General features: G+C 41.6%; 2 protein-coding genes across 4 annotated transcripts in view; one reads left to right on the top strand and one right to left on the bottom strand.

The window, feature by feature from the left end:
* Positions 1–21001, bottom strand: part of LOC130281722 (ribosome-binding protein 1-like) — a 115591-nt gene that overhangs the window by 24415 nt on the left and 70175 nt on the right. For all 3 annotated transcript variants that reach the window (XM_056529252.1, XM_056529253.1, XM_056529251.1), the window contains one exon: positions 11172–11311. The gene's annotated coding sequence lies outside the window, so the exon portion shown is untranslated. The remainder of the gene's footprint in view (positions 1–11171; positions 11312–21001) is intronic.
* On the top strand, positions 4136–9219 carry LOC130283152 (uncharacterized). Its single transcript, XM_056532346.1, has 4 exons — positions 4136–4170; positions 4459–4592; positions 6197–6382; positions 8104–9219. The coding sequence occupies exons 1-4, from the start codon at positions 4136–4138 to the stop codon at positions 8871–8873; spliced, it is 1125 nt and encodes a 374-aa protein (XP_056388321.1). The 3' UTR covers positions 8874–9219.

Below are 21001 nucleotides of genomic sequence, written 5' to 3'. Positions count from 1 at the left end.
TGGTAGGTGCTTGATTTTATTCACATATAAAACTGCTGAACTAAGTAATTGTGTATGCCAATACTTTTGTTCATACAGTGTACATTGTGTTCTCGGCATATGTCTTTATGTATATTATAGGGCTGTTTATTTATTCGGCCAATAGTTTATGGTATATCCATAAGATGTGCCATAAATATCTAATTGTGGGGTCTGACAGCTTAGACCACAACTAATCATGAGACTGGAGGGCTGAGTGGGCGGCTGACAGCAGAATTATGTAAGGTTGCATTTACATCATGGTTGGGGCATACGGCTAGTGACTTCAGTCCGGTCATTCTTAGACAGTATCTGTTTTTGTTGCCAGGCTGGAACCGCAGCAGACTTTGTTTTCAGTCTGACAACAAAAGTGGATACAGTCCAAAAATGACCTGACCGGAGTCACCAGCTAACTCTGTCTGTCTGTCTCTTTTAAATGAATGGGCACAGCATGGGTATAGCATGGGTATGACAGCAATATGGCAGCAGCTGGTTTTAAAATTCCCCTGCCAGATCTGGCTGCCGTATACCCCAAACATGATGTGAATGCAGCCTATGTCTGCTGACACTCTCCATTATAGTTTGGAAAAGGAAACAGCCAAGTTAGCCCTTCCTAGGACTATATCAAGAAGACACTTAATCATGTGCCCATTTGTCATTTATGTCCCTTCAGTGCCCAGGTACCTTTATTTAATCCCCTGAACCGACATTCAGTAGCTGACCAGCTAGGCTATTTAGGCTACAGTCCCTCTGTAGCATTTGCAATAGAAGAGAACAGACAAGGTCTTCTTCATCTTGAGTCGTAAATTCTTGTACTGTCCGCCATTACTGCACATTTATCTTCCATGGTGAATAAGCAGCGAGCAGTGGCCAGGGGGAAGTAAGATGTACAATATCCGCTGTCACACTAGATGAATTTACTTTGTATTTTCCATTTTAAATACTGTGTATTTTAAATTCTTAACATGTGGTCACCAATAAGTATTATAACCAATAATTGTAACGCAGGGCTTCAATTAGAAGGTGGTGATGAAACAAAATCCACAGGGTTAAGCCGTATACACTCTATGGAAAATGACGCATGTAACCTGGAAAAAAGTCACTTGATATTTGTTCTGGGAGACGTGTACTGTGCAGTGTCACATGTTGTCTTTTCACATATCTATCATCGTCTATTCATTGGTGCAGGCATAGAAAGTACAAGGTTTATGTCACTAGAACAATAAATATTAGGTACTTTCTCATCCTTGTTCTAAATATATTCTCCTACAAAGAGTCATATCATGAACTCAGAGCCTGGAATTCCTCTAGTTGTGAAGGTATTCAATAAGACACACTGGTATACAGGGACTTATGTAAGTGCAGTTTGCCTTACTTTCCTGATCCAGGATAAAATAAAAGTGTAAATGCTATTACGTAAAAAATGTTTAAAATCTGTGTGATCAATGTATGAATTTATGAATTATTGTATGCATTTCTGTTTTTCTATATGCACTTTTTCATACACATGGAGGGGAATTAATCAATAATGGTTGTCCTGTGAATGTTTTTACCCCTTTTTTTGGCTTCATTTTTGGTTGTCCAGGTTCAAATTAATCATAAGGTATATGCTCTTTGATGAATCTGGTTTCATGTGGTATAATACGTTCACCCATATCTTTTCTCAGTCATTTTTTTTCTCAGAATTAAATTCATAAGTAATAGCATCCCAGAGTTATTAATGCTTAAAGTGACAGTGGTCAGATGTGCAAAAAATTCTTGGACTTTAAAGGGTTACTCCGCCCCTAGACATCTTATCCCCTATCCAAAGGATAGGGGATGAGATGTCAGAGCGCTGTGGTCCCGCTGCTAGGGAGCCCTGGGATCCCCGCTGCGGCACCGCGCTCTCATTACAGCACAGAGCGAGTTCGCTCTGCACGTAATGACGGGCAGTACAGGGGCTGGAGCATCGTTACGTCACGACTCCGCAACTCATGACGTCACAGCACGCCCCTTTCAATACAAGTCAATGGGAGGGGGCGTGGCGGTCATCACGCCCCCTCCCATAGACTTGCATTAAGGGGACGGGCCGTGATGTCACGAGGGGCGGAGCCATGACGTCACGCTGCTCCGTCCCCCGTATCGCCCGTCATTACGGACAGAGCGAACTCGCTCTGTGCTGTAATGATAACGGGGTGCCGCAGCGGGGATCCCAGGGCTCCCCAGCAGCGGGACCGCGGCGATCTGACATCTTATCCCCTATCCTTTGATAGGGGATAAGATGTCTAGGGGCGGAGTACCCCTTTAAGGAGTTAACATTGCTTACCACGGGCAGTTTTGTAATCAAGGTCAGACCTGGAGTCGACTTGAGACTTTTTTTTTTGAGTGGCTTTTGCTACTTTTTTTTTTTTTTGCCTATGTGCGACATTGGCACATCATAAATTCCCGACCACTGCAAAGTGAAAACTAAAAATTGCTTAGGCAAGGCTGTTTGCAACGTAATGCTTATTCACAAAGGTTGCATAAAATTGTGCTTAGGTGCACATACGACTTTTTGTGCACCTGGAGTAAGCGAAAAAAAAGCTCTAAATGCCTTGATAAATGTCCCCCTGTATATTTATATTTAGCAGGTTTTTGTCTTCCTGTAGTGTTTTCGGTCAAATATTTAATGATGTTATCCAAATAAACATACATGAGCATGTAGTGAGTCTGATCAACTGCTTTACTAAAATAGAATAGAAAAAGAAGGGGAGAAAACACTGACACAGTAAGGCATAATAATCTACAGCAGCAGAAGCAGAGGAAAGCATGGATCAGGATTCTAAATCTATCACGGCACTAATATTTACAATAGCACTAAATATATACATTACATATATACCCATACATAACAGTAATAGACTAAATAAAATGTAACTATAATAGACTGAATTTCTGCTAATCCAGCAACAGACAAACATAGTCCTAATGCTGGACTTCAAGGTTTAGTATGTCCTGTGCCTCCTCACATATAAAAAGAGCAATAAGCTAATGTTTTACCTCCACCCATTTTTCCATTATGTGACTTGTCATGCTTACTCACAAAAATCAATCAAACCTCAGGTAGAGCAGGAAAACACTTCATATCCTGGAAAACTGTATCTGTACACACCAGACCCTTCTCTAAACCAAATATAGCATTCTTGAGAGGTGTGGCTATACACCTTCATTTAAAAGTTGGTTGCCTCTCCCCACGACCTTATTGAAGTAAGCTGTGGGAAGCTGTGAGCAGCGCTGGTCGGTATGAAAATCCTAATTATTCTGTGTCTGGCCGCTATTTGCTTGGCCGGCCCAAAAAAACTAGGTAAGCAAAAAATAAAAAAAAAATAAATACAAACTGCATTCATTAGGAAAAGTACCATCAACCATCTATCTGGTGGTAAGTTTTCTAGGCTACACAATTATTGTTTTTCTTAAAAATCTTCAGTATAGAGTTTACATGTTAAAAGTTTGGGTAACAATAGTACCGTATATAAATGTTTAATTAGTATTTAATACATGAAGTGCCATAAAGTGTCCCACATTTCTTAGGGTTTACTATAGTATGTTTTACAATTCAGTATTTAGCTTTTTTTTCGGAACTGTTAGTTGGTATCACCCGCAAGTATCACGCCAGCTATAATTTCAGGTAGGTATATAAGGTTTATAAGGTTTACACTTACACGGTGGCCAGTGACAGTGGAACATACCACAAAACTGTTGTTGCTCTGTAACCACCAGTGTTACTGACTATGGCATGCAATTTATAAAGGAATTGTTTTAGCTCTACCAATGGTGAGTGCTGCTGTTACTTCATATCTCTTACCACTTCATATCTCTTACCTTGTGAAAAAGGGGTTTGGGTAGGTTTTATTTTTATGTCTCAGATAAAGTCTGCATGCAGTACTGTACAGTACATTCAAAGTTGGATACATATTTTCTGTGGACTTGCAGTGCAAGGATGAAACTTTCAGCAAGACTGCAGAAAATGTGCATTTAAATCTGCATGTACAACGTTCAGACTGAGGCATAGAAGTACCACACATGGGAATACACCCTATGAACAGCTACAAGATTTTCTGAATTATAAAAGATAGTGTAAGGTTAGGTTCTTGCTAGCATGATGCAGATGCATTCTGTGTCTGCATCACAGCGGTAAGTCCTGGCGATTCTGATGAGCAAAATGCAACACAGAGGACCTATACTCCAAATTTAGGACCTTAACACTGCCCTGCTAATGAATGCAATGCTATTGTATTGATCAGTTAAATGCTCTAGGCATGCTGTACAAGCAAATCTACCATGACAGGCACAAATGCCTTTAGAAGGCCTGCCCTGATGTAGTAACCAATTGGCACCCTAGGATTGTGTCACTGGTGTCTAATCACCCTCTACATGCCATGAGCTCTTTTGATTGCTTCATGTAGAGAGTTAAACTGCCAGGATCAGACCGAAGTCTGATGCTGGCAGTTGCAGGCAAGTGTCAGCTGTAAGATACACCCGACACCTGCCGCTTATAGAGTCGGCTCAGCTCCTGAGCCAACTCTACTTTCAATTACCGCTGAGCCACCATAAAAGTGTACCGTTGGTCATTAAGGGGCTAATGTGAATGTCTGCCTTTGAATACATTTTTCCGTATTTAAACATTTCTTATACAGAGCTTATACAGACATTTCTGAGGCTCCTTTCCCTCTATCACTGTTGCTCCGTTACAAACGGACGTTAATGGCTTTTTTTCTTTCTTCAACTTTGGCTGCCATTAACGTCCGTTATTGTAACGGAGCATACCGGGAGTTAAAACGGGCAAATAGGATTCCATTCACTCGACGTCCATTAGAACTCCCTTTATTGCGGCCAAAGATAGCTGGAGAAAAAGAAGTGACATGCACAGGGTTTTCTCCCGCTATCTCCCTAATGGAAGTCACCTACCGGACGAAAACGACTTAGACATAACGACAAAATACTACCTGCCTGATTTTTATTGAGTTTAATTTGAAAGCAGTTTGCAATAGGGTTCTGAACTCCATCTAAGAAATTATTTGGACTTATTTTGATTCCAAATAAAATGGGGTTTAAAAGTGGGCATCCACTTTTAATATTTATTATAAATGTGGGATAAAAAGTACAATCTAAAAATGTATCCTGCATATCAATATTCTTCCTAATAGTAAAGGTTTTTTTCATAGATCCTGTGTACAGAAAACAGTGTACAATATTAGAGAAGAGCGAAGTAACAGTAATTTGATTCGTCACAAACTTCCGGCTCGCCGGTTGCTGACTTTAGCCTGAATAAATGAGTTCAGCTTTCAGGTGCTCAGGTGGGCTGGAAAAGGTAGATACAGTCCTAGGAGAGAGTCTCCAGCCACCGGAGCACCTGAAAGCTGAACTAATTTATGCAGGCTAAAGTCAGCAACTGCCGAGCCGAGAAGCTTGTGACAAATCGAATTACTGTAAGTTCGCTCATCTCTATACAATATGTTGTTTATGGTAAAATAAATAAAAAAATGTATAAAATAAAAAAATTATTGGAAGAAATAGTCAGCTAGTACATCATGTAATGGGGGGGGGGGGGGGGAGGGTCTTCAGTGGATGAAGATAAATCATATTATCAATTTTTGTAAGCTTCCAGACTGATCCTCATTAGTTTGTGTACCATCTTAAGGTTTGGTTCACATAGATAAAAAAACAAAAACAAAACATGTTTCATTAAAGTTCATGGAAAAGCATGGTCAGTGCAGATGTGTTTTTTTCCCCCATAGACTTTAATAATAGACTTTACTATTATACTTACTACTTTTTATTTTACAGTATGTAACCCATCATTTCATCTTGCATTATGGCATTTGTTAAAGGGGTTATACGGGAATAGAAAAACAGAAAGCATTTTTTTCGAAAACCGCTCCACATTTGTCCCCAGGTTGTGTGTGGTATTACAACTTGGCTCTATTCACTTCAATGGAACTGAGCTGCAGAACCACACCCATACAGACAGGGAGTGTGTGTTTTTTTTTTTTTTAAAGCAATTAGCTCTGATTTCCATTCCTGAATAACCCCTTTTACATATACTGCTCCTGCTGTTTCTGTTTCGTTTTACTAATAATAAAATAGGTTCAGCTGATATGGACAAAACTTTCATGAATTTATAGGTAACTTGTACTAATTAGTGTTCTTATTTTTGTAGACAAAAAACCATTCCACTTTCCTGGCCCCCAAAATGGTGATGCTTTTAATTTAGAAATTGGAAACCTTTACTCACTAAACCCTAATAAACGTAGCAACAGTGAGTCATCAGAAGAACCAATCAGTGAGCAACCAGAAAAATATGGCATTTTATTCAATGGTCCTAAACTTGGAGAGAATCGTATCGGTAAGAGCCTGCTGTATAGAAATGTAATTCTTATTGCTTGTAAATTAATGCTTCACTTGGTATAAAATGAATCGACGTTATCCACTATTGACTGTTGTATTCACCACTTTACAGAGATTTGTATAATCTGTAAAGATTAACACTTTACTATACAATGTAGAAGGTCATTATTAAATATATTTAAAAAAAATGGGGCCCAGAACTTACCCCTGTGGTACCCCACTATTAACAGTCAACCAATCAGAATAAGTACCATTAATAACCAACCTCTGTTTCCTATCACTAAGCCAGTTATTACACACATTTTCCCCATCCCAAGCATTCTCATATTATGCACCAATCTTTTATGTGGCACCATATCAAATCTTTAGAAAAATCAAGATATATGACGTCCAGTGATTCACCTCGGTCTAGTCTTGAGCTCACTCCCTCATAAAAGCTAATCAGGTTAATTTGACAGGACCGATCCCTCATAAACCCAAGCTGATATGGAGTCATACATCTATTGTCATTGAGATACTCCAATATAGTGGCTCCTAGAAAACCCTCAAACATTTTACATACAATGGAGATCAAGCTAACATGCCTATTAATCCCGGTGTCACTTTTTGACCCCTTCTTGAATATTGTTACCGCATTTGCTATTCTCCAGTCCTAGGGAATAGACCCTGTTCCTATAAAGTCCTTGAATATTACAAATAGGGGTTGGTCTATTAACTACTTTAGAATACTGGAGTGAGTGCCATCTGGACCTGGGTGATTTATCTGTTTTTTTTTTCTTTTTTACGGCACCGTACTTCTTCCTGGGTTAGACAGGTGACATGAAAGGGAAAATTCACCTTTTCTGATTGAATTTTACCTGGTATTTCATTTTCCTCTGAGAACACTGTGGAGAAAAATGTGTTTAAAGGGGTACTCTGCCCCTAGACATCTTATCCCCTATCCAAAGGATATCCCAGCGGTGGCCCCCCAGCGATCTCCCTGCTGCACCCGGCATTCGTTTAGAGCATTGGGTGAAGTGCCAGAGGCTTGTGATTTCATGGTTGCGCCCTGCTCATGACGTCACGGTCACACCCCGCTCGTGATGTCACAGCCACGCCCCATCAATGCAAGTCAATGGGAGGGGGCGTGTTGGCTGCCACGCTCCCTCCCATAGATTTGCAATGAGGGGGCATGGCCATGACATCACAAGCGGGGCATGACCGTGACGTCATGAGCCTCCGCCCCGCATCGCCAGTCATCCGGCACAGAGCGAAGTTCCCTCCGTGCACTGGATGTCTTGGGTGCTGCAGCGGAGATTGCGAGGGTCCCCAGCTGTGGGACCCCCTGCAATCAGACATCTTATCCCCCATCCTTTGGATAGGGGATAAGATGTCTAGGGGCAGAGTACCCCTTTAATGTATTAGTTTTTTTCTCATCGCCCTCTATAATTTCTCTCTCATTGATTTGTTTGTGGAATCAGTGGTATGGCCAATGCACTCCTGAAAATATATGGTTTACACTGGTTCTGCAGAAGGGTAAAAAGGCTTAAAAGGAAAAATAGAGAGGGTCTTTTTGTATGCATAGTATTACAATAGTGGTGTGTATTACTCAAGAGCTTAATTTTTTTTTTTTTTTTTATTGGGATAACCCCTAAATACATTTTTCTTTCTGCCAAAAACGATGTGCTTTTTGTAGTGATGAAACATTTACTTATGTTATTTATTCATATCCTTTTTCAGTTTTGGGATTTCAGGGCTATTCAAAACCAGCTAAAGCAAAATACGAAGATCATGCATCAGTTCCAGAAAAACAAAAATCAGCCCCCAGTGAGGAACACCAGGCTTCAAGTGTGTCTTCAAGTGAGGAAAGCAGTCAGTCTAGTAGTAAGTTAGAGTCCTTGAGTGAGGATGCAAAGGCTGTCAACCCTGTAGTTTCTTCGAGTGAAGAGAATAAGGCAGTTGCTGTTGTAAATGAGCCCTCCAATGACGAGACCAATGAAGCAGCTGCCAACCCAGAAGTGTCACCTAGTGAAGAGAATACTGTGGCAGCTGTCAATGAAGAAGCTTATTCTGCTAACCCAGAAGTGTCATCTGGTGATGACAACAATGCTCCAGCTGTCAATGAAGAGGCCTCGCTTGCTAACCCTGAAGAAGACTCTTCCAGTGTACAGGGTAATGCGCCAGTCAGTGAAGGAAAGAACTCCTCCAGGCAGAAGAGCAGTGTACCAGACATCAATCAAAAAGTTAAACTTGTGCCAGCTAGTTTCTTGCCTTTTGTTAGAGCAAATTCTCTCAGAGACAGAAGAAATGTTGACAATGTAAGGCCAAATCCAGCTAAACGGGTTCGTGGGCTAAACCACAGGCCTCTGAGGAGTCTAGAACTTAACATTCCAACATCCGTCAGTGACCTAAGAAATGAAGGACATAAAAAGGTGCTGGGTCCTCAAGGAGGGATAGAGGCGAATAAACAGAAGCCTAGAATTCAGCGACAGCGAAAATTTAAATATTGATCTATAGATTATGCACCAATGATATTTTATCTGTAAATCTTACAGCTCAATACATATTCTGCATTAAAACAGTGATTTGTTTTCATATAATTACAACACACAAATGCTTCCCCTAAATGTATTTAAACAACTTTGCTTCTTAAACCCTCTTTCTAAACTCTCTCCTTGCTCCTATATCTCACAAATAACCAATAAAGCTTCAGTAATAATATTTGGAACCTATTTGGCTGCATTACTTAAGCTATATATTTGTTGTACACGACAGGATAATTGTAGAGTTGGAATTATGCACACCTATGAACTCTGTATCCATAAAGGACTTATAATATAATAAATGTTGTCTTGTATGTTTGTATATTAAATACTGTTATTTATTGTAAGGACAATGATACAAACATTAAAACTATTTTTACCAAAGTAATGTTATGTTACATTTAGAGATAATAGACTTTACTAACAGCTACAGTGATGTGAAGAAGTGTGGTCTCTAATACTCCACCTTCATCACAATAAGGGCTTGTCCACACTGCTAAACCTTATCTAGCGGAATTCAGGGGCAGAACTCCGCATGCAGCAGAGTTTTATTGTTTTCAATGGGATTCCAATCCCCTGTGCACACTGCAGAATATTGGCAGTGTAATTTCCCCGGCGGAATGGATATCAACCAAAAGAAGGAAGTTCGGAACATGTTCATTTGTAGGGCAGAATTCAGCAGCAGTATCCCATAGAAGTCAATGGGGGAGATTTATCAAAACAGTGCAGAGAAATGTTGCTGTTACGCCGAGCGCTCCGGGTCCCCGCTCCTCCCCGGAGCGCTCGCAGCATCCTCTCATTCGCAGCGCCCCGGTCAGACCTGCTGACCGGGTGCGCTGCAATATCTCTCCCAGCCGGGATGCGATTCGCGACGCGGGAGGCGCCCGCTCGCGATGCGCGTCCCGGCTCCCGTACCTGACCCGTTCCCCGTCTGTCTTGTCCCGCCGCGCGCGGCCCCGCTCCTTAGGGCGCGCGCGCCGGGTCTCTGCAATTTAAAGGGCCACTGCGCCACTGATTGGCGCACCAGGCCTAATCAGTGTTATCACCTGTGCACTCCCTACTTATACCTCACTTCCCCTGCACTCCCTCGCCGGATCTTGTTGCCATTGTGCCAGTGAAAGCGTTCCCTTGTGTGTTCCTAGCCTGTGTTCCAGACCTCCTGCCGTTGCCCCTGACTACGATCCTTGCTGCCTGCCCTGACCTTCTGCTACGTCCGACCTTGCTCTTGTCTACTCCCTTGTACCGCGCCTATCTTCAGCAGTCAGAGAGGTTGAGCCGTTGCTGGTGGATACGACCTGGTTGCTACCGCCGCTGCAAGACCATCCCGCTTTGCGGCGGGCTCTGGTGAATACCAGTAGCAACTTAGAACCGGTCCACCAACACGGTCCACGCCAATCCCTCTCTGGCACAGAGGATCCACCTCCAGCCAGCCGAATCGTGACAGTTGCCCATAGCCCACAACATTCATTTTGAAAAATGAAAGAATCAATCTGATTGGTTGCTATGGGCAACTGGGCAATTTTTCCTCTGCACAGGTTTTGATAAATTTCGCCTAATGAAGCTTGTATTTTCATCCAAAATCGTTTGTGTGAGCAGAATAAAGGCAGAATTAAAGAGGAAATTTAATCCAGTATTTCAGGACAGAATTTAAAGGGGTATTCCAGGAAAAAACTTTTTTTATATATCAACTGAGTCCAGAAAGTTAAACAGATTTGTAAATTACTTCTATTAAAAAATCTTAATCCTTTCAGTACTTATGAGCTTCTGAAGTTAAGGTAGTTCTTTTCTGTCTAAGTGCTCTCTGATGACACGTGTCTTGGGAAACGTCCAGTTTAGAAGAGGTTTGCTATGGGGATTTGCTTCTAAATTGGGCGTTTCCCGAGACACGTGTCATCAGAGAGCACTTAGACAGAAAAGAACAACCTTAACTTCAGAAGCTCATAAGTACTGAAAGGATTAAGATTTTTTAATAGAAGTAATTTACAAATCTGTTTAACTTTCTGGAGCCAGTTGATATATAAAAAAAAGGTTTTTTCCTCGATAACCCCTTTAATAAAACAGCCCACTGGAGTTTGTACTAGCCCACAAAACACCCATTTTGTGATGTTCTCTTCTACACATTGTGATCGTGCTCTATGTGCTTTGTGCAAATTCCGTTGCTGAAAAACAAGTGGACCATGCTAAATAGTCATGCAAAAGCAAAAATCATAAGTAAAAGAAGCATATATCAGTAAAAAAAATAAAAAAAAAAAGGGAAAAAGGTACCTCAACATCTAGAGCCATTTTGTTGTATAACCTCTTCCCTTTCATCTCTTGGTCTTTGTCTATACTCTCTTCTCGCTGATACTGTCTGGTCTGGTATGTAAATGGTCCAGAAGGGTCAGTACTTTTTTCTTCCCTGGTTTCTGGAATTTCAACAAAACGTTAAATAAAGTTCAAGGGTCTACTCAAACAATTTATAAAATTAATTAATCATATATTAACTGCTCATTTCAAGTCCAACTAAAGAGAGTTCATGTCAAGATTTTGACTAGTCCAATCCATTTGTTTCTCCATAGATATTCAAAGTCTATTCACACAACAATCTAGCAAATTTAGGTGGTATTGTTTTTACACAGTGCACTTTACAGTAAAGCTGACATGTTTTCTTTATTCTGAGAGTCAGTACGATTACATCAATACCCAATTTATATAGCTTTTATTTTACTACTTAAAAATATATTTATTTTAGTTTAAAAAAAAGTTTACATTTATAATTACCCTTTTCTGACTCTTATGACCTTTATTTTTATGGCTTTGCAGCTGAATAGGAGTAACATTTTTGGCACCATAATCTTTAGTTTTTATCAGTACCATTTGGGGGTACATGGGTCTTCTTGATAGTTTTTTATTCAATTTTTTGGGGTATATTATGTGACCAAAAATCAGCAGTTCTGTAGTTTGGTATTGTCTTGTGTACTAGGTTCACTGTGTGAAATTAATAAAATTAAATTTTAAATAGGCACTTTTACTTAAAAAAAAAATTTTGACATGATGTAGAGACGTCTCAAAAGTTTTGATCGTGCTTACAACAATATGACAGAACCCAAAAATTCCACAGATGTGCATGTGCGACAAATTTATCATACTACGTGCCACATTTTGATAAATTTGGCCAAATATGCGGGTCCAGGACTGTGCATTTATGTTTGACATTATAAATGGTACTTTGACAATTTCAGTAAAGAGATCTAAAAAAAGAAAAACTAGATGGCACATTCCCATTGGCTCTTGAAGAGCAAGGACACTTGAGATTTTATATAATTAATGGATATAAGAAAGCTTAGGTCTACAGGAAGACATTTAGCTATGTGTGTCAGATGCAACTTTTATAAATAAAAAAGGCTAATTACTTTTATTACCACCTGCATCCAGGTTGTGTAGGTAGAGATATTCCCTACAAGAAGACATTTTTTTACAAGAAGGGCACGCACCGAAACCATGGAGCTTCCTAGTGGTGGCTACAGGAAAATCTTGTGACTCAGTGTCAGGAGACATTCAGAGTTGGGCTCCTCTCACTGCAGGCCTAGGGAGTTTTCAAGGAATACCTTCATATGTAACACTTTAAGAAAAGAGGCATATGCAGACACAGTAAAGGCTTCAGGGACCTTTAGGACAGTCTTAATACAAAAAAAAAAGTATTTTTGTAGAAACAGTGCGACTCATCTATGGGTTTTATCTGGGGCTTACCTCCTCCAAGATACTAAAAACTATTTTGGATATGTATACAAACCTGTGTAGAAGAGTTGGAGATGACCAGTTTAGCATATCAACCAGATTGCTGCTATATTATTGATAATGCCTCTGAAAAAAAGTAATCTGGTTGGTTGCTATGGGAAACTGGTCAGCTTTCCCTCTCCACAGATTTTAATAAATCTCCTTAAATGAATCCATACATTTTGCAAAATTCAGCTGTAGTTCAAAGCAGCATGGTAGAAGGTGAAACATTCTACAACTCTTACCTAGAGCTACTGTGGTGAGACACTGCGGTGAATGGCGGGACCACAGTTGTTGCGGTGAGAGTGGTGGGATCAGATGTTATTAACCCCGTGGGTCGGATGGTATTGACCCCTATGTGTTTGTGACGCCAGTGAAGTTTTCGGGCCCGGATTCTCCGCTATCCCACAGGCTAGTAGTGAATAAGAAGTCCACGACCAGTTATGGTTTGACTGAGACTTTACTGAGTAGAAGACTGGTGTAATTATCTTCACAGCTAAGGCCAGATTTCCTAGAGAGGTGGCCAGTACCCAGAGGACCTCGCAACTTGCTGGACCAATACTTGTAATAAACTTGACCTTGACTTGTAATTAGATTTGACTTGACTATGTGCAGGACTTGACTATGTGCAGGACTTGACTAGATGTAGTGACAGCAGACATAGACTTGTAGACTTACTGGATAGACTTGTAGCTTTTGGGGTACTCCAGATGCTGATCACTTGACTCTAAGGCCTCTGGTGCTTGCTGCCTCAGCAAAGACTTTGATTTTACTCTCAGAAGAGTCTGAGGAAAGAGAGCTAATTAAAGATGGCCACCCCTTTATATAGTGGGGGGCTGGACTAAAGCCCACTGGTCAAGCTGTGGGTCATAGGTTAAAGCTGGTGCTCTCTGGGAGTACATATTACAACAAATCATGTAACTGCATAACATAACTTGTGACAGGCTTACTCACAGGTCCTTGAGACCTCCACAGGTCCTGTATACTATCTAGACATAGAGATCCAGTCTATGCATTAAAGGAAAATACATCACATTTATTTAACCAACAGGAGAACAAAGGGAGCCCCCAGGTCAGTGGAGCCCCCAGGTCACTGATGGACTCAACCTGACAGGGCCTACATGTACTACAGGACCATGTACCTGTACTGGGACATTAAACTACCATTTGGCCCAGACTTGGCAGCTGATTTGCCAACCAGCTGGATAAAATAAGACATTTCTACTGGTACTGGATGCTCTCATAGGTACTTTAACATAGGCAGATAATTGACCAACATGGGGCCCAACCAACCCTTTAGAGAGGCCAATTCTTGGAAGTAAAACTGCTTGATCATTTGTGTGCCCGCTCTCTTCCATTTTTATTGTTAACACAAGGAGATGGGCAACCAACAATGTGATAAACTGATAAACAAGTATTTACTCATTCATTGGCTGATCATTAGGCCTTTTAGGGTGCTCTTACACAGTGCAGTTTTGGAGCCAAAGTCAGGTTTGGATTATAAGGAGCAGTTGCTCCTTTTACTCTTGAATCAACTCTTGTTGTGTAATGGATTTAAAAGTGTGTTTTGTTAATCCAAATCATTACCCACAACTGGTTTTGGCAGCAAAACTACACATTATAAAAGCACTCTTAGGCCTCTTTCACACAACAAATTTCCAAGCAGAATCAGGTGGAAAAATTCTGTTAAAAAATTCCTATTGTTCAATGGGATTTGCTGCACCATTCACATGGTGGAATTTCCACAGCGGAAACATCTGCTGTGGAAGTTCCAATTCCAGCATCCACAGAAAGATTTGACAATTCTTTCAGCAGAATCTGCTCAGAAATGCATTGCTGTCTATAGAGACAGCACAATTCCATGCTACCCTGCTTGCTGTCTGTGGAATGTCTGCCCGAAAATTCTGCCATGTGAACATAGCCTTACACTGGTTAATAATAGGACTGCTTGGCCAATTTTCACTCCATGTGAAGGGGCCTTAAATTGGTATTCCCACAATTTTAAAGTTATTCCGTATCCATAGCATAGGGGCTAACTAGGTAATTAGTGGAAGTCCGACTGATGATACCCCCTGCTGATCATTAGAACAGGTAGAAATCTCCCAGTAGGGAAAAGGTGTGGACTGCACATGTGCAGCCATTTACAGTGTAAGGAACAGCCCTGTGCAGTGTTCAGAAGCTCATTGTTGCACCACATCCGGTTTTGTAGCCGAACAGAAAACTGTGGTATGCAGCAGTTTTCAGCTCGGTTACAAAACCGAAATGGTGCAAAAATGAGCTGACCGGAGTCAATATCTGTCTCCGGTCGGTGCATTTAAATGAATGATATACAGTGCTGGGTCCGGCAGGGATACGGTAGCGGCCGGTTTTAAAATTTCCCAGCCAACAATATCAGCCAAATGTGGTATGAATGCACCCCAACTGCAGAAGGATAAGTAGATTGATGAATGTGTGGTAGAATATCAAAAGACAAAACCTGTGACGTTATTTGGGAGTCAACAGAGAAAGATGAAATGCTAGACCCACATGGAGTTTTTCCTTTCCATGTTTTTCTTATTGCGTGTTACTCCAAAAAAAGCATCAAAAAACATAATTCAGAATTGTGAATGGGAGTACGGAATCCCATAGAAGTCTATGGGCTTTAATTTGAGGCAGAATTCCCCAAGCGGAAATTCTGCTGTGTGAATAGACCCTAACTCTCAGCTAACATCTGGCTGCAAACTTTTTGGCCTGGATTTTTTTGGGGGGATAAAAAGACTGCTGACATCTGGGTGCCATCATGCGCGCGAGGTCCTTGTGCTGAAGGATTTCTGCAGCACCTTTAGCTGATAGACCAAATGTATATATACATAAAGGTAACAGCACAAAGTGGGGGAGAGTAAGAGTATAGACATTGTGCTCAGGGCTTAAAATGTGAGCACTTATCTGAAACATCTAACCACACACATAAATACCATATACATAACAAGCAGTTGAGGTGTGCCATGACCGTGAATGGGGACATGCCTGTAGAGGGCATACCCTTTGATGGAAAGTAAGAAAAAGGGGAGGGTTGGGTGGGTTATGCAAACGCAACACACGCGCTGAAGCAGGGGGTTGTGGGCCTTATATAGGCTCACGCCCCGCCCACAAATACAGCCCTGCGGGCTTAACACTTGTGCTCAGCACTTAAAACGTGAGTACTTACCTGAAAGATCTAACCACACACATAAATACCACATACATAACAAGTGGTTGAGGTGTGCCATGACCGTGAATGGGAGCACGCCTGTAGAGTGCGAAAAGCTAGACAAGTAAGTATAATGAACATTTATTTAATAACATCATTAAATAGCCAGAACTTCAAACACTTGGGACACCTCAAGCTGTGGATTTGGTACATATCTGGCATAGCAGAATGAATTCCATCCGCCCATGGTTTTAATAATATATGCTGGGACCTTATACTGTGATGCAGCCGAGGCGGCCCCAATTCTAAAAGAATGCCCGGAAATAGAAGCGGGATCATGACCCAAGCTCTTAGCAATAATACGAACATGTTTGCCAAAATTACTAGTTGTTAACGGAGCATTATTGAAGAGAAGCAGCGGTGCATTGGCAGGTCTAACAACCATGGCAATCAATAAGGTGTTGAAAACATGATCAGGACACCACTTGTGACCTGTTTGGAAATACTGTACCTGCACTTCTACCCTAGAGGTCTTAGTGGACAATAGAGTCCACACATAGAGTCCACACAATATCTTTTCTGCTATGTGTCTGTTCACACCGTGTTTTCTCTTGTATCTGCTAATTGCTGAAACATTGTGAGTAAATATGTGAGTTGGTGAGGGACTTACTGCGGACCTTCTAATAACAAAAAAATTGTCTAAATAATGAATGACGTTTTGGCATCTCACTATGTTCTTTAAAATCAATTGGAGAGCTATGGCAAATTGGTCAAACAACCACGGGCTACTTTTTGACCCAAATGTAAATTTGACCGCAAAGTAATACAACTCTTCCCATTCAAACCCATACCACTGCCACAGATCTTTATTCACTGGAAACAATTTAAAAGCATCAGCGATGTCTGCCTTTGATAACCATGCTCCTTGACCCAGCTCTGAGATGATCTGTATTGCCTTATTAATTGATGCATATTTCATGCTGAACTCCTCTGACGGGATTAACCAGTTCAGACTAGGGACGACAGAGGAATGAGGTGCTGACAAATCGTAGATCAAACGCTTCTTTTTATTAAACTTTCCAGACACTATGCCTATGGTGCTAACTCACAGGCAGGAGGAGGGTGGAGAAACAAAGGGGCCAATCCTAAATGCTTTGTCCACTTCGTTCTTTAACAATATGGCCACTGTGCCCGGGTCACTGCTCTCAGACAAAAGATTTCTGCACTCATACATGCTCTGTGGCAGGGCTACCAAGCCTGTATGAAAGCCACTAGTAAATCCTTCCAACAGCCACCTGACCCACCTAGGTTAAGGATGACTGCTCAACCAGCACCCAAGGACCTCGACATTCACCACACCAATTCAGGACTGAGCGTTCTTTTGTGTACAGGCTGACCGAGGATGTGCCCTGTAACAGTTGAAGCAAATATGCAGCAGTCTGCACTGATTAAAAGTGCAAGTGGATAAATTAAAGTTATTACAGATCTGATTCCGCCCTAGGAACCTGACCGGCCTGGCTAGCCTATCCACCGAGCTGACTGCTTTCTGGCCTGAAGGACCCACAACTGCTGGAGCTCTGGCGCCAACTACATCTTCCTTTGCCAATTGACACAAGGCAGTGGAATGAGAAATTGACTGACAATATGTGCATGCTGGTGCTTTTAACCTAGCAAAATTCCTGCAGAATAGTTCCGTATCAATTTTCTCCCAATTAGCTTCCCTGTTATGTTGTCTTAAAGCTGCTGCAGCTTTAAATGAAAAGGACTTGTGTCATAGAAAGTTGAGCCACAGTATTTCATGCTCCGACCGTCTGTCTGGCCTGACAGAAGACACTACATCTGAGATGCTCAGTTTCCTACTGAGTCTGGCATCCTTAATCTTAAACATGAGAGCCACCTCCCCGCAATAAACTGTTTTGGTGTCAGTGAGGTCATGGGATGCTATCAGCAAAGCTGGCAGATTTATATCTTTATCCTCTATGATGTCCTTCCGTATACTGGAAGGCACATAGAAAGCAGGGGCCACACTTAGATCCTTTGAGACCGTACCTGTGACGGGAGCACTTGAAGTGGACGCAATGGGCACTGGGGGTGGGCTCACAACTTCCTGAACCGATGGCAAGGGGACTATAGCAGTTACAGACAGGACCTTCTGGGGGTTAGCCCTGTCCTTTTCCAAAGACTCAAGTCTGTTCTGCAACCCACCCATATATGACAGCATGGAGCTCATCATCTGGTGTAACTGCCTGAACTGCATACTGTCTCCAGTCCAAAATTCAGCAACCTCACTGGGGCCCGCCAAAGGTTGCTCCATCAGAAGCTTGTACAGCTCAGCCTTCCTATCTGTTGCTGCAAAAGGCACTCCCCTTCTGCGCAACTCCTCTATAATCCTAGGAAGAGTCCACACTCGATATGAAGAGACACTGCCTCTGTCTGAAGCCCTAGTGAAAGTCTTCAGAATCTACAAGGTCTCCTCAATATCTGATACATTGGACATGCTGACTGAAAAACCTATCCAGTCCAATGATGGGTTCTGGTGGACAAACAAAAATATTATGAATAACTATGAATAACGGACCTACCACCATGAATGCAAACTCTGTAAAAATTATATTTTTTTTTTACACACCTGAAACTGACTTCCAAACCACAAAAGCAATGTCACCAAGAGCTATGCCCTGAAACAAAACCACCAATTATGACAGAATTTGCTGTATGAAAAGAAAGGCAGATGTAATGAGAGCAACTGACATTATGCAGAAGATTGAAGTGTATGATTGAATATGAACTGTTGCATGCTAAGACCGTATGTTCTGAGATATGCTGATGAATGTATGGTTTGTTGTCTTTTATTTATTTATTTATTAACAAGCTGATAACTTTATCGAGACATATGAGATATTGCTCTGAAGACGTGTCAGTAACAATATAATGCAATAACTTCCACCCGAAGACGTGTTAGGTATAATGGGCAAGTCACTTATACTACTACTAGGTAATCGATATTGCTCTGAAGACGTGTCAGTAACAATATAATGCAAGTAACTTCCACCTGAAGACGTGTCAGGTATAATGGGCAAGTCACTTATGCTACTACTACGTAATCAATATTACTCTGAAGACGTGTCAGTAACAATATAATGCAAGTAACTTCCACCTGAAGACGTGTCAGGTATAATGGGCAAGTCCCTTATGCTACTACTACGTAATCAATATTGCTCTGAAGGACATGTCAGTAACCATATAATGCAAGTAACAATGAAATGGATGCGGCCCCTTGAAGTATGCCGGGTATGTTAGGCAACCGTATGTACTGAAAATGAGAGTATGTACAAGCTGAGAATGAAAAAGGAGCATGACTGTACCAGATGAAAGTAGAATTTTAATTTTTTTTATACAATACACCTGTAACTAGCAAGACACTGAAAATGTATAAGTCACAGAACAATGTGAACCACACGAATCCAAACTACAGGGACAATAATGACAAAATGACCACCAAATGTGAAAACTAACACACATTTATATATATATATATATATATATATATATATATATATATATATATATATATATAATTTTTTTATTACCCCACAAGCTTCCCTTTATGCGAAGAAATTACCAGCGCCTGTGACTCCCTAAAAGGGGAACACAAATAAAGAACCTTGCTTGCACTTAAGTACTGCCATGTGACTGAGCAAAACCCCAAACAATGTCTACTGCAAAATATGGATATATACCTGATATTGTTGTAAGTCCATTGTAAAATTCCCAACCTACATGATGGCATCTCTACCAAGCCACCACTGGAACAAGACATTCACTACACATACAAAATATGGAACTACGTAAACTAACACCGATATTCAGGCCTTGTCTCCTGCTCTCCAGACTTCTTTCATAAGACAGCAAGCCCGTAACACTGTACTGGCAGATCATACTGAATACATTTTGCACCACCATGTTTCTTTTGAAAAACAACTGAGTTGAACACTGGAATATGCTCAGTACATTTAGGGAAATACTTTGAAGAGCCACCACATTATGCACCTTATGTCAGCTCTGCAGTGCACTACTGAGACCTGATAATGTGTTTCCTGTATACGCCCCTATATGCTGCCGTGCGTCCTCCTGATCACAGCAATAGTCCTGCAGCGGCAGTCCCCGCTAAGTGGAACCTGCTTCTCCCTCCATCCAGCGCATAGGGCCGGCAAAGGGAACACCAACCACTGTACCCAGTGCAGATGCACACAGCACACCGGCAACCCGTGATCCCAGTAAAACAAATTAAACATATGGCCAGGCGGTGTCGCAACACCACTGACCGCGGGGCACAGCATGAATAAGGTGTCAATACCACAGCGGGCATGCAACATTATAGTGAGTGGAACACAACCACGCTGTTACCCGTATTAACGAGGTAACAGAACTTACCTATTCTGACCGACTGACAAGCTTTGTACAAGAACCAAAGAACACAGAAACGCCTCTCCCTCCAAACGTATGAGCTAACAGAAGTGCTTCTGTAAAGAGAGCACTGAAAACGCAACCCCCCCCCCCCCCCCCCAAGACAGGGGGTTGTGGACCTTATAGGCTCACGCCCCTTCCACAAATACAGCCCTGCGGGCTTAACACGTGTGTTATATAGACCAGTGTTTCCCAACCAGGGTGCCTCCAGGTTTTGCAAAACTACAACTCCCAGAATGCCTGGACAGCCAAAGGGTGCCAACGGCTATCCAGGCATGCTGGGAGTTGTAGTTTTGCAACATCTGGAGACACCCTGGTTGGGAAACACTGGTATAGACAATATGTAGTGGTTAAAGCAATCAAGCTTAGAAGTCATAATTGTGGAAGGTCACTGGTATGTGTAGAAAGCAGCTATCCTGAATGTGGACAGTGTTCCCAGATGGAGGAAATAATATCTACTATCGATGGGACATCAGATGAAGAAATGGGATCCAACGTTGAGGCAGCAGTTCTACGTCCTCCATTCGGGCAGCACGCTTTGTGTGGAAGACAGCCCTGGCCAGTGATGCCTCAACCAGGCAGTGCTGTTAACAAGTCGCTTTCCGGTTTGTGACATCAAAGTGGAAGCCTACGAGGGTCAAAATGACGCATTTCAGAAACAAGAGGTAGCAGTCCAATCCCACATACAGTTGTATAATTTAAA

This window comes from Hyla sarda, chromosome 7 (genome assembly GCF_029499605.1).
Source record: "Hyla sarda isolate aHylSar1 chromosome 7, aHylSar1.hap1, whole genome shotgun sequence".
Taxonomy (NCBI): domain Eukaryota; kingdom Metazoa; phylum Chordata; class Amphibia; order Anura; family Hylidae; genus Hyla; species Hyla sarda.
Note: the sequence above shows the minus strand (reverse complement) of the source record. Positions and strands in the feature narration are given on the sequence as shown.

Bases quoted from the DNA above. Each gene is read 5' to 3' on its own strand.
- LOC130283152 (XM_056532346.1), top strand. From the start codon at position 4,136: ATGATGCAGATGCATTCTGTGTCTGCATCACAGCG. The intron at 4,593-6,196 runs GTGTACCGTTGG...TTATTTTTGTAG, and splicing joins ACCGCTGAGCCACCATAAAA to ACAAAAAACCATTCCACTTT. The intron at 6,383-8,103 runs GTAAGAGCCTGC...ATCCTTTTTCAG, and splicing joins ACTTGGAGAGAATCGTATCG to TTTTGGGATTTCAGGGCTAT.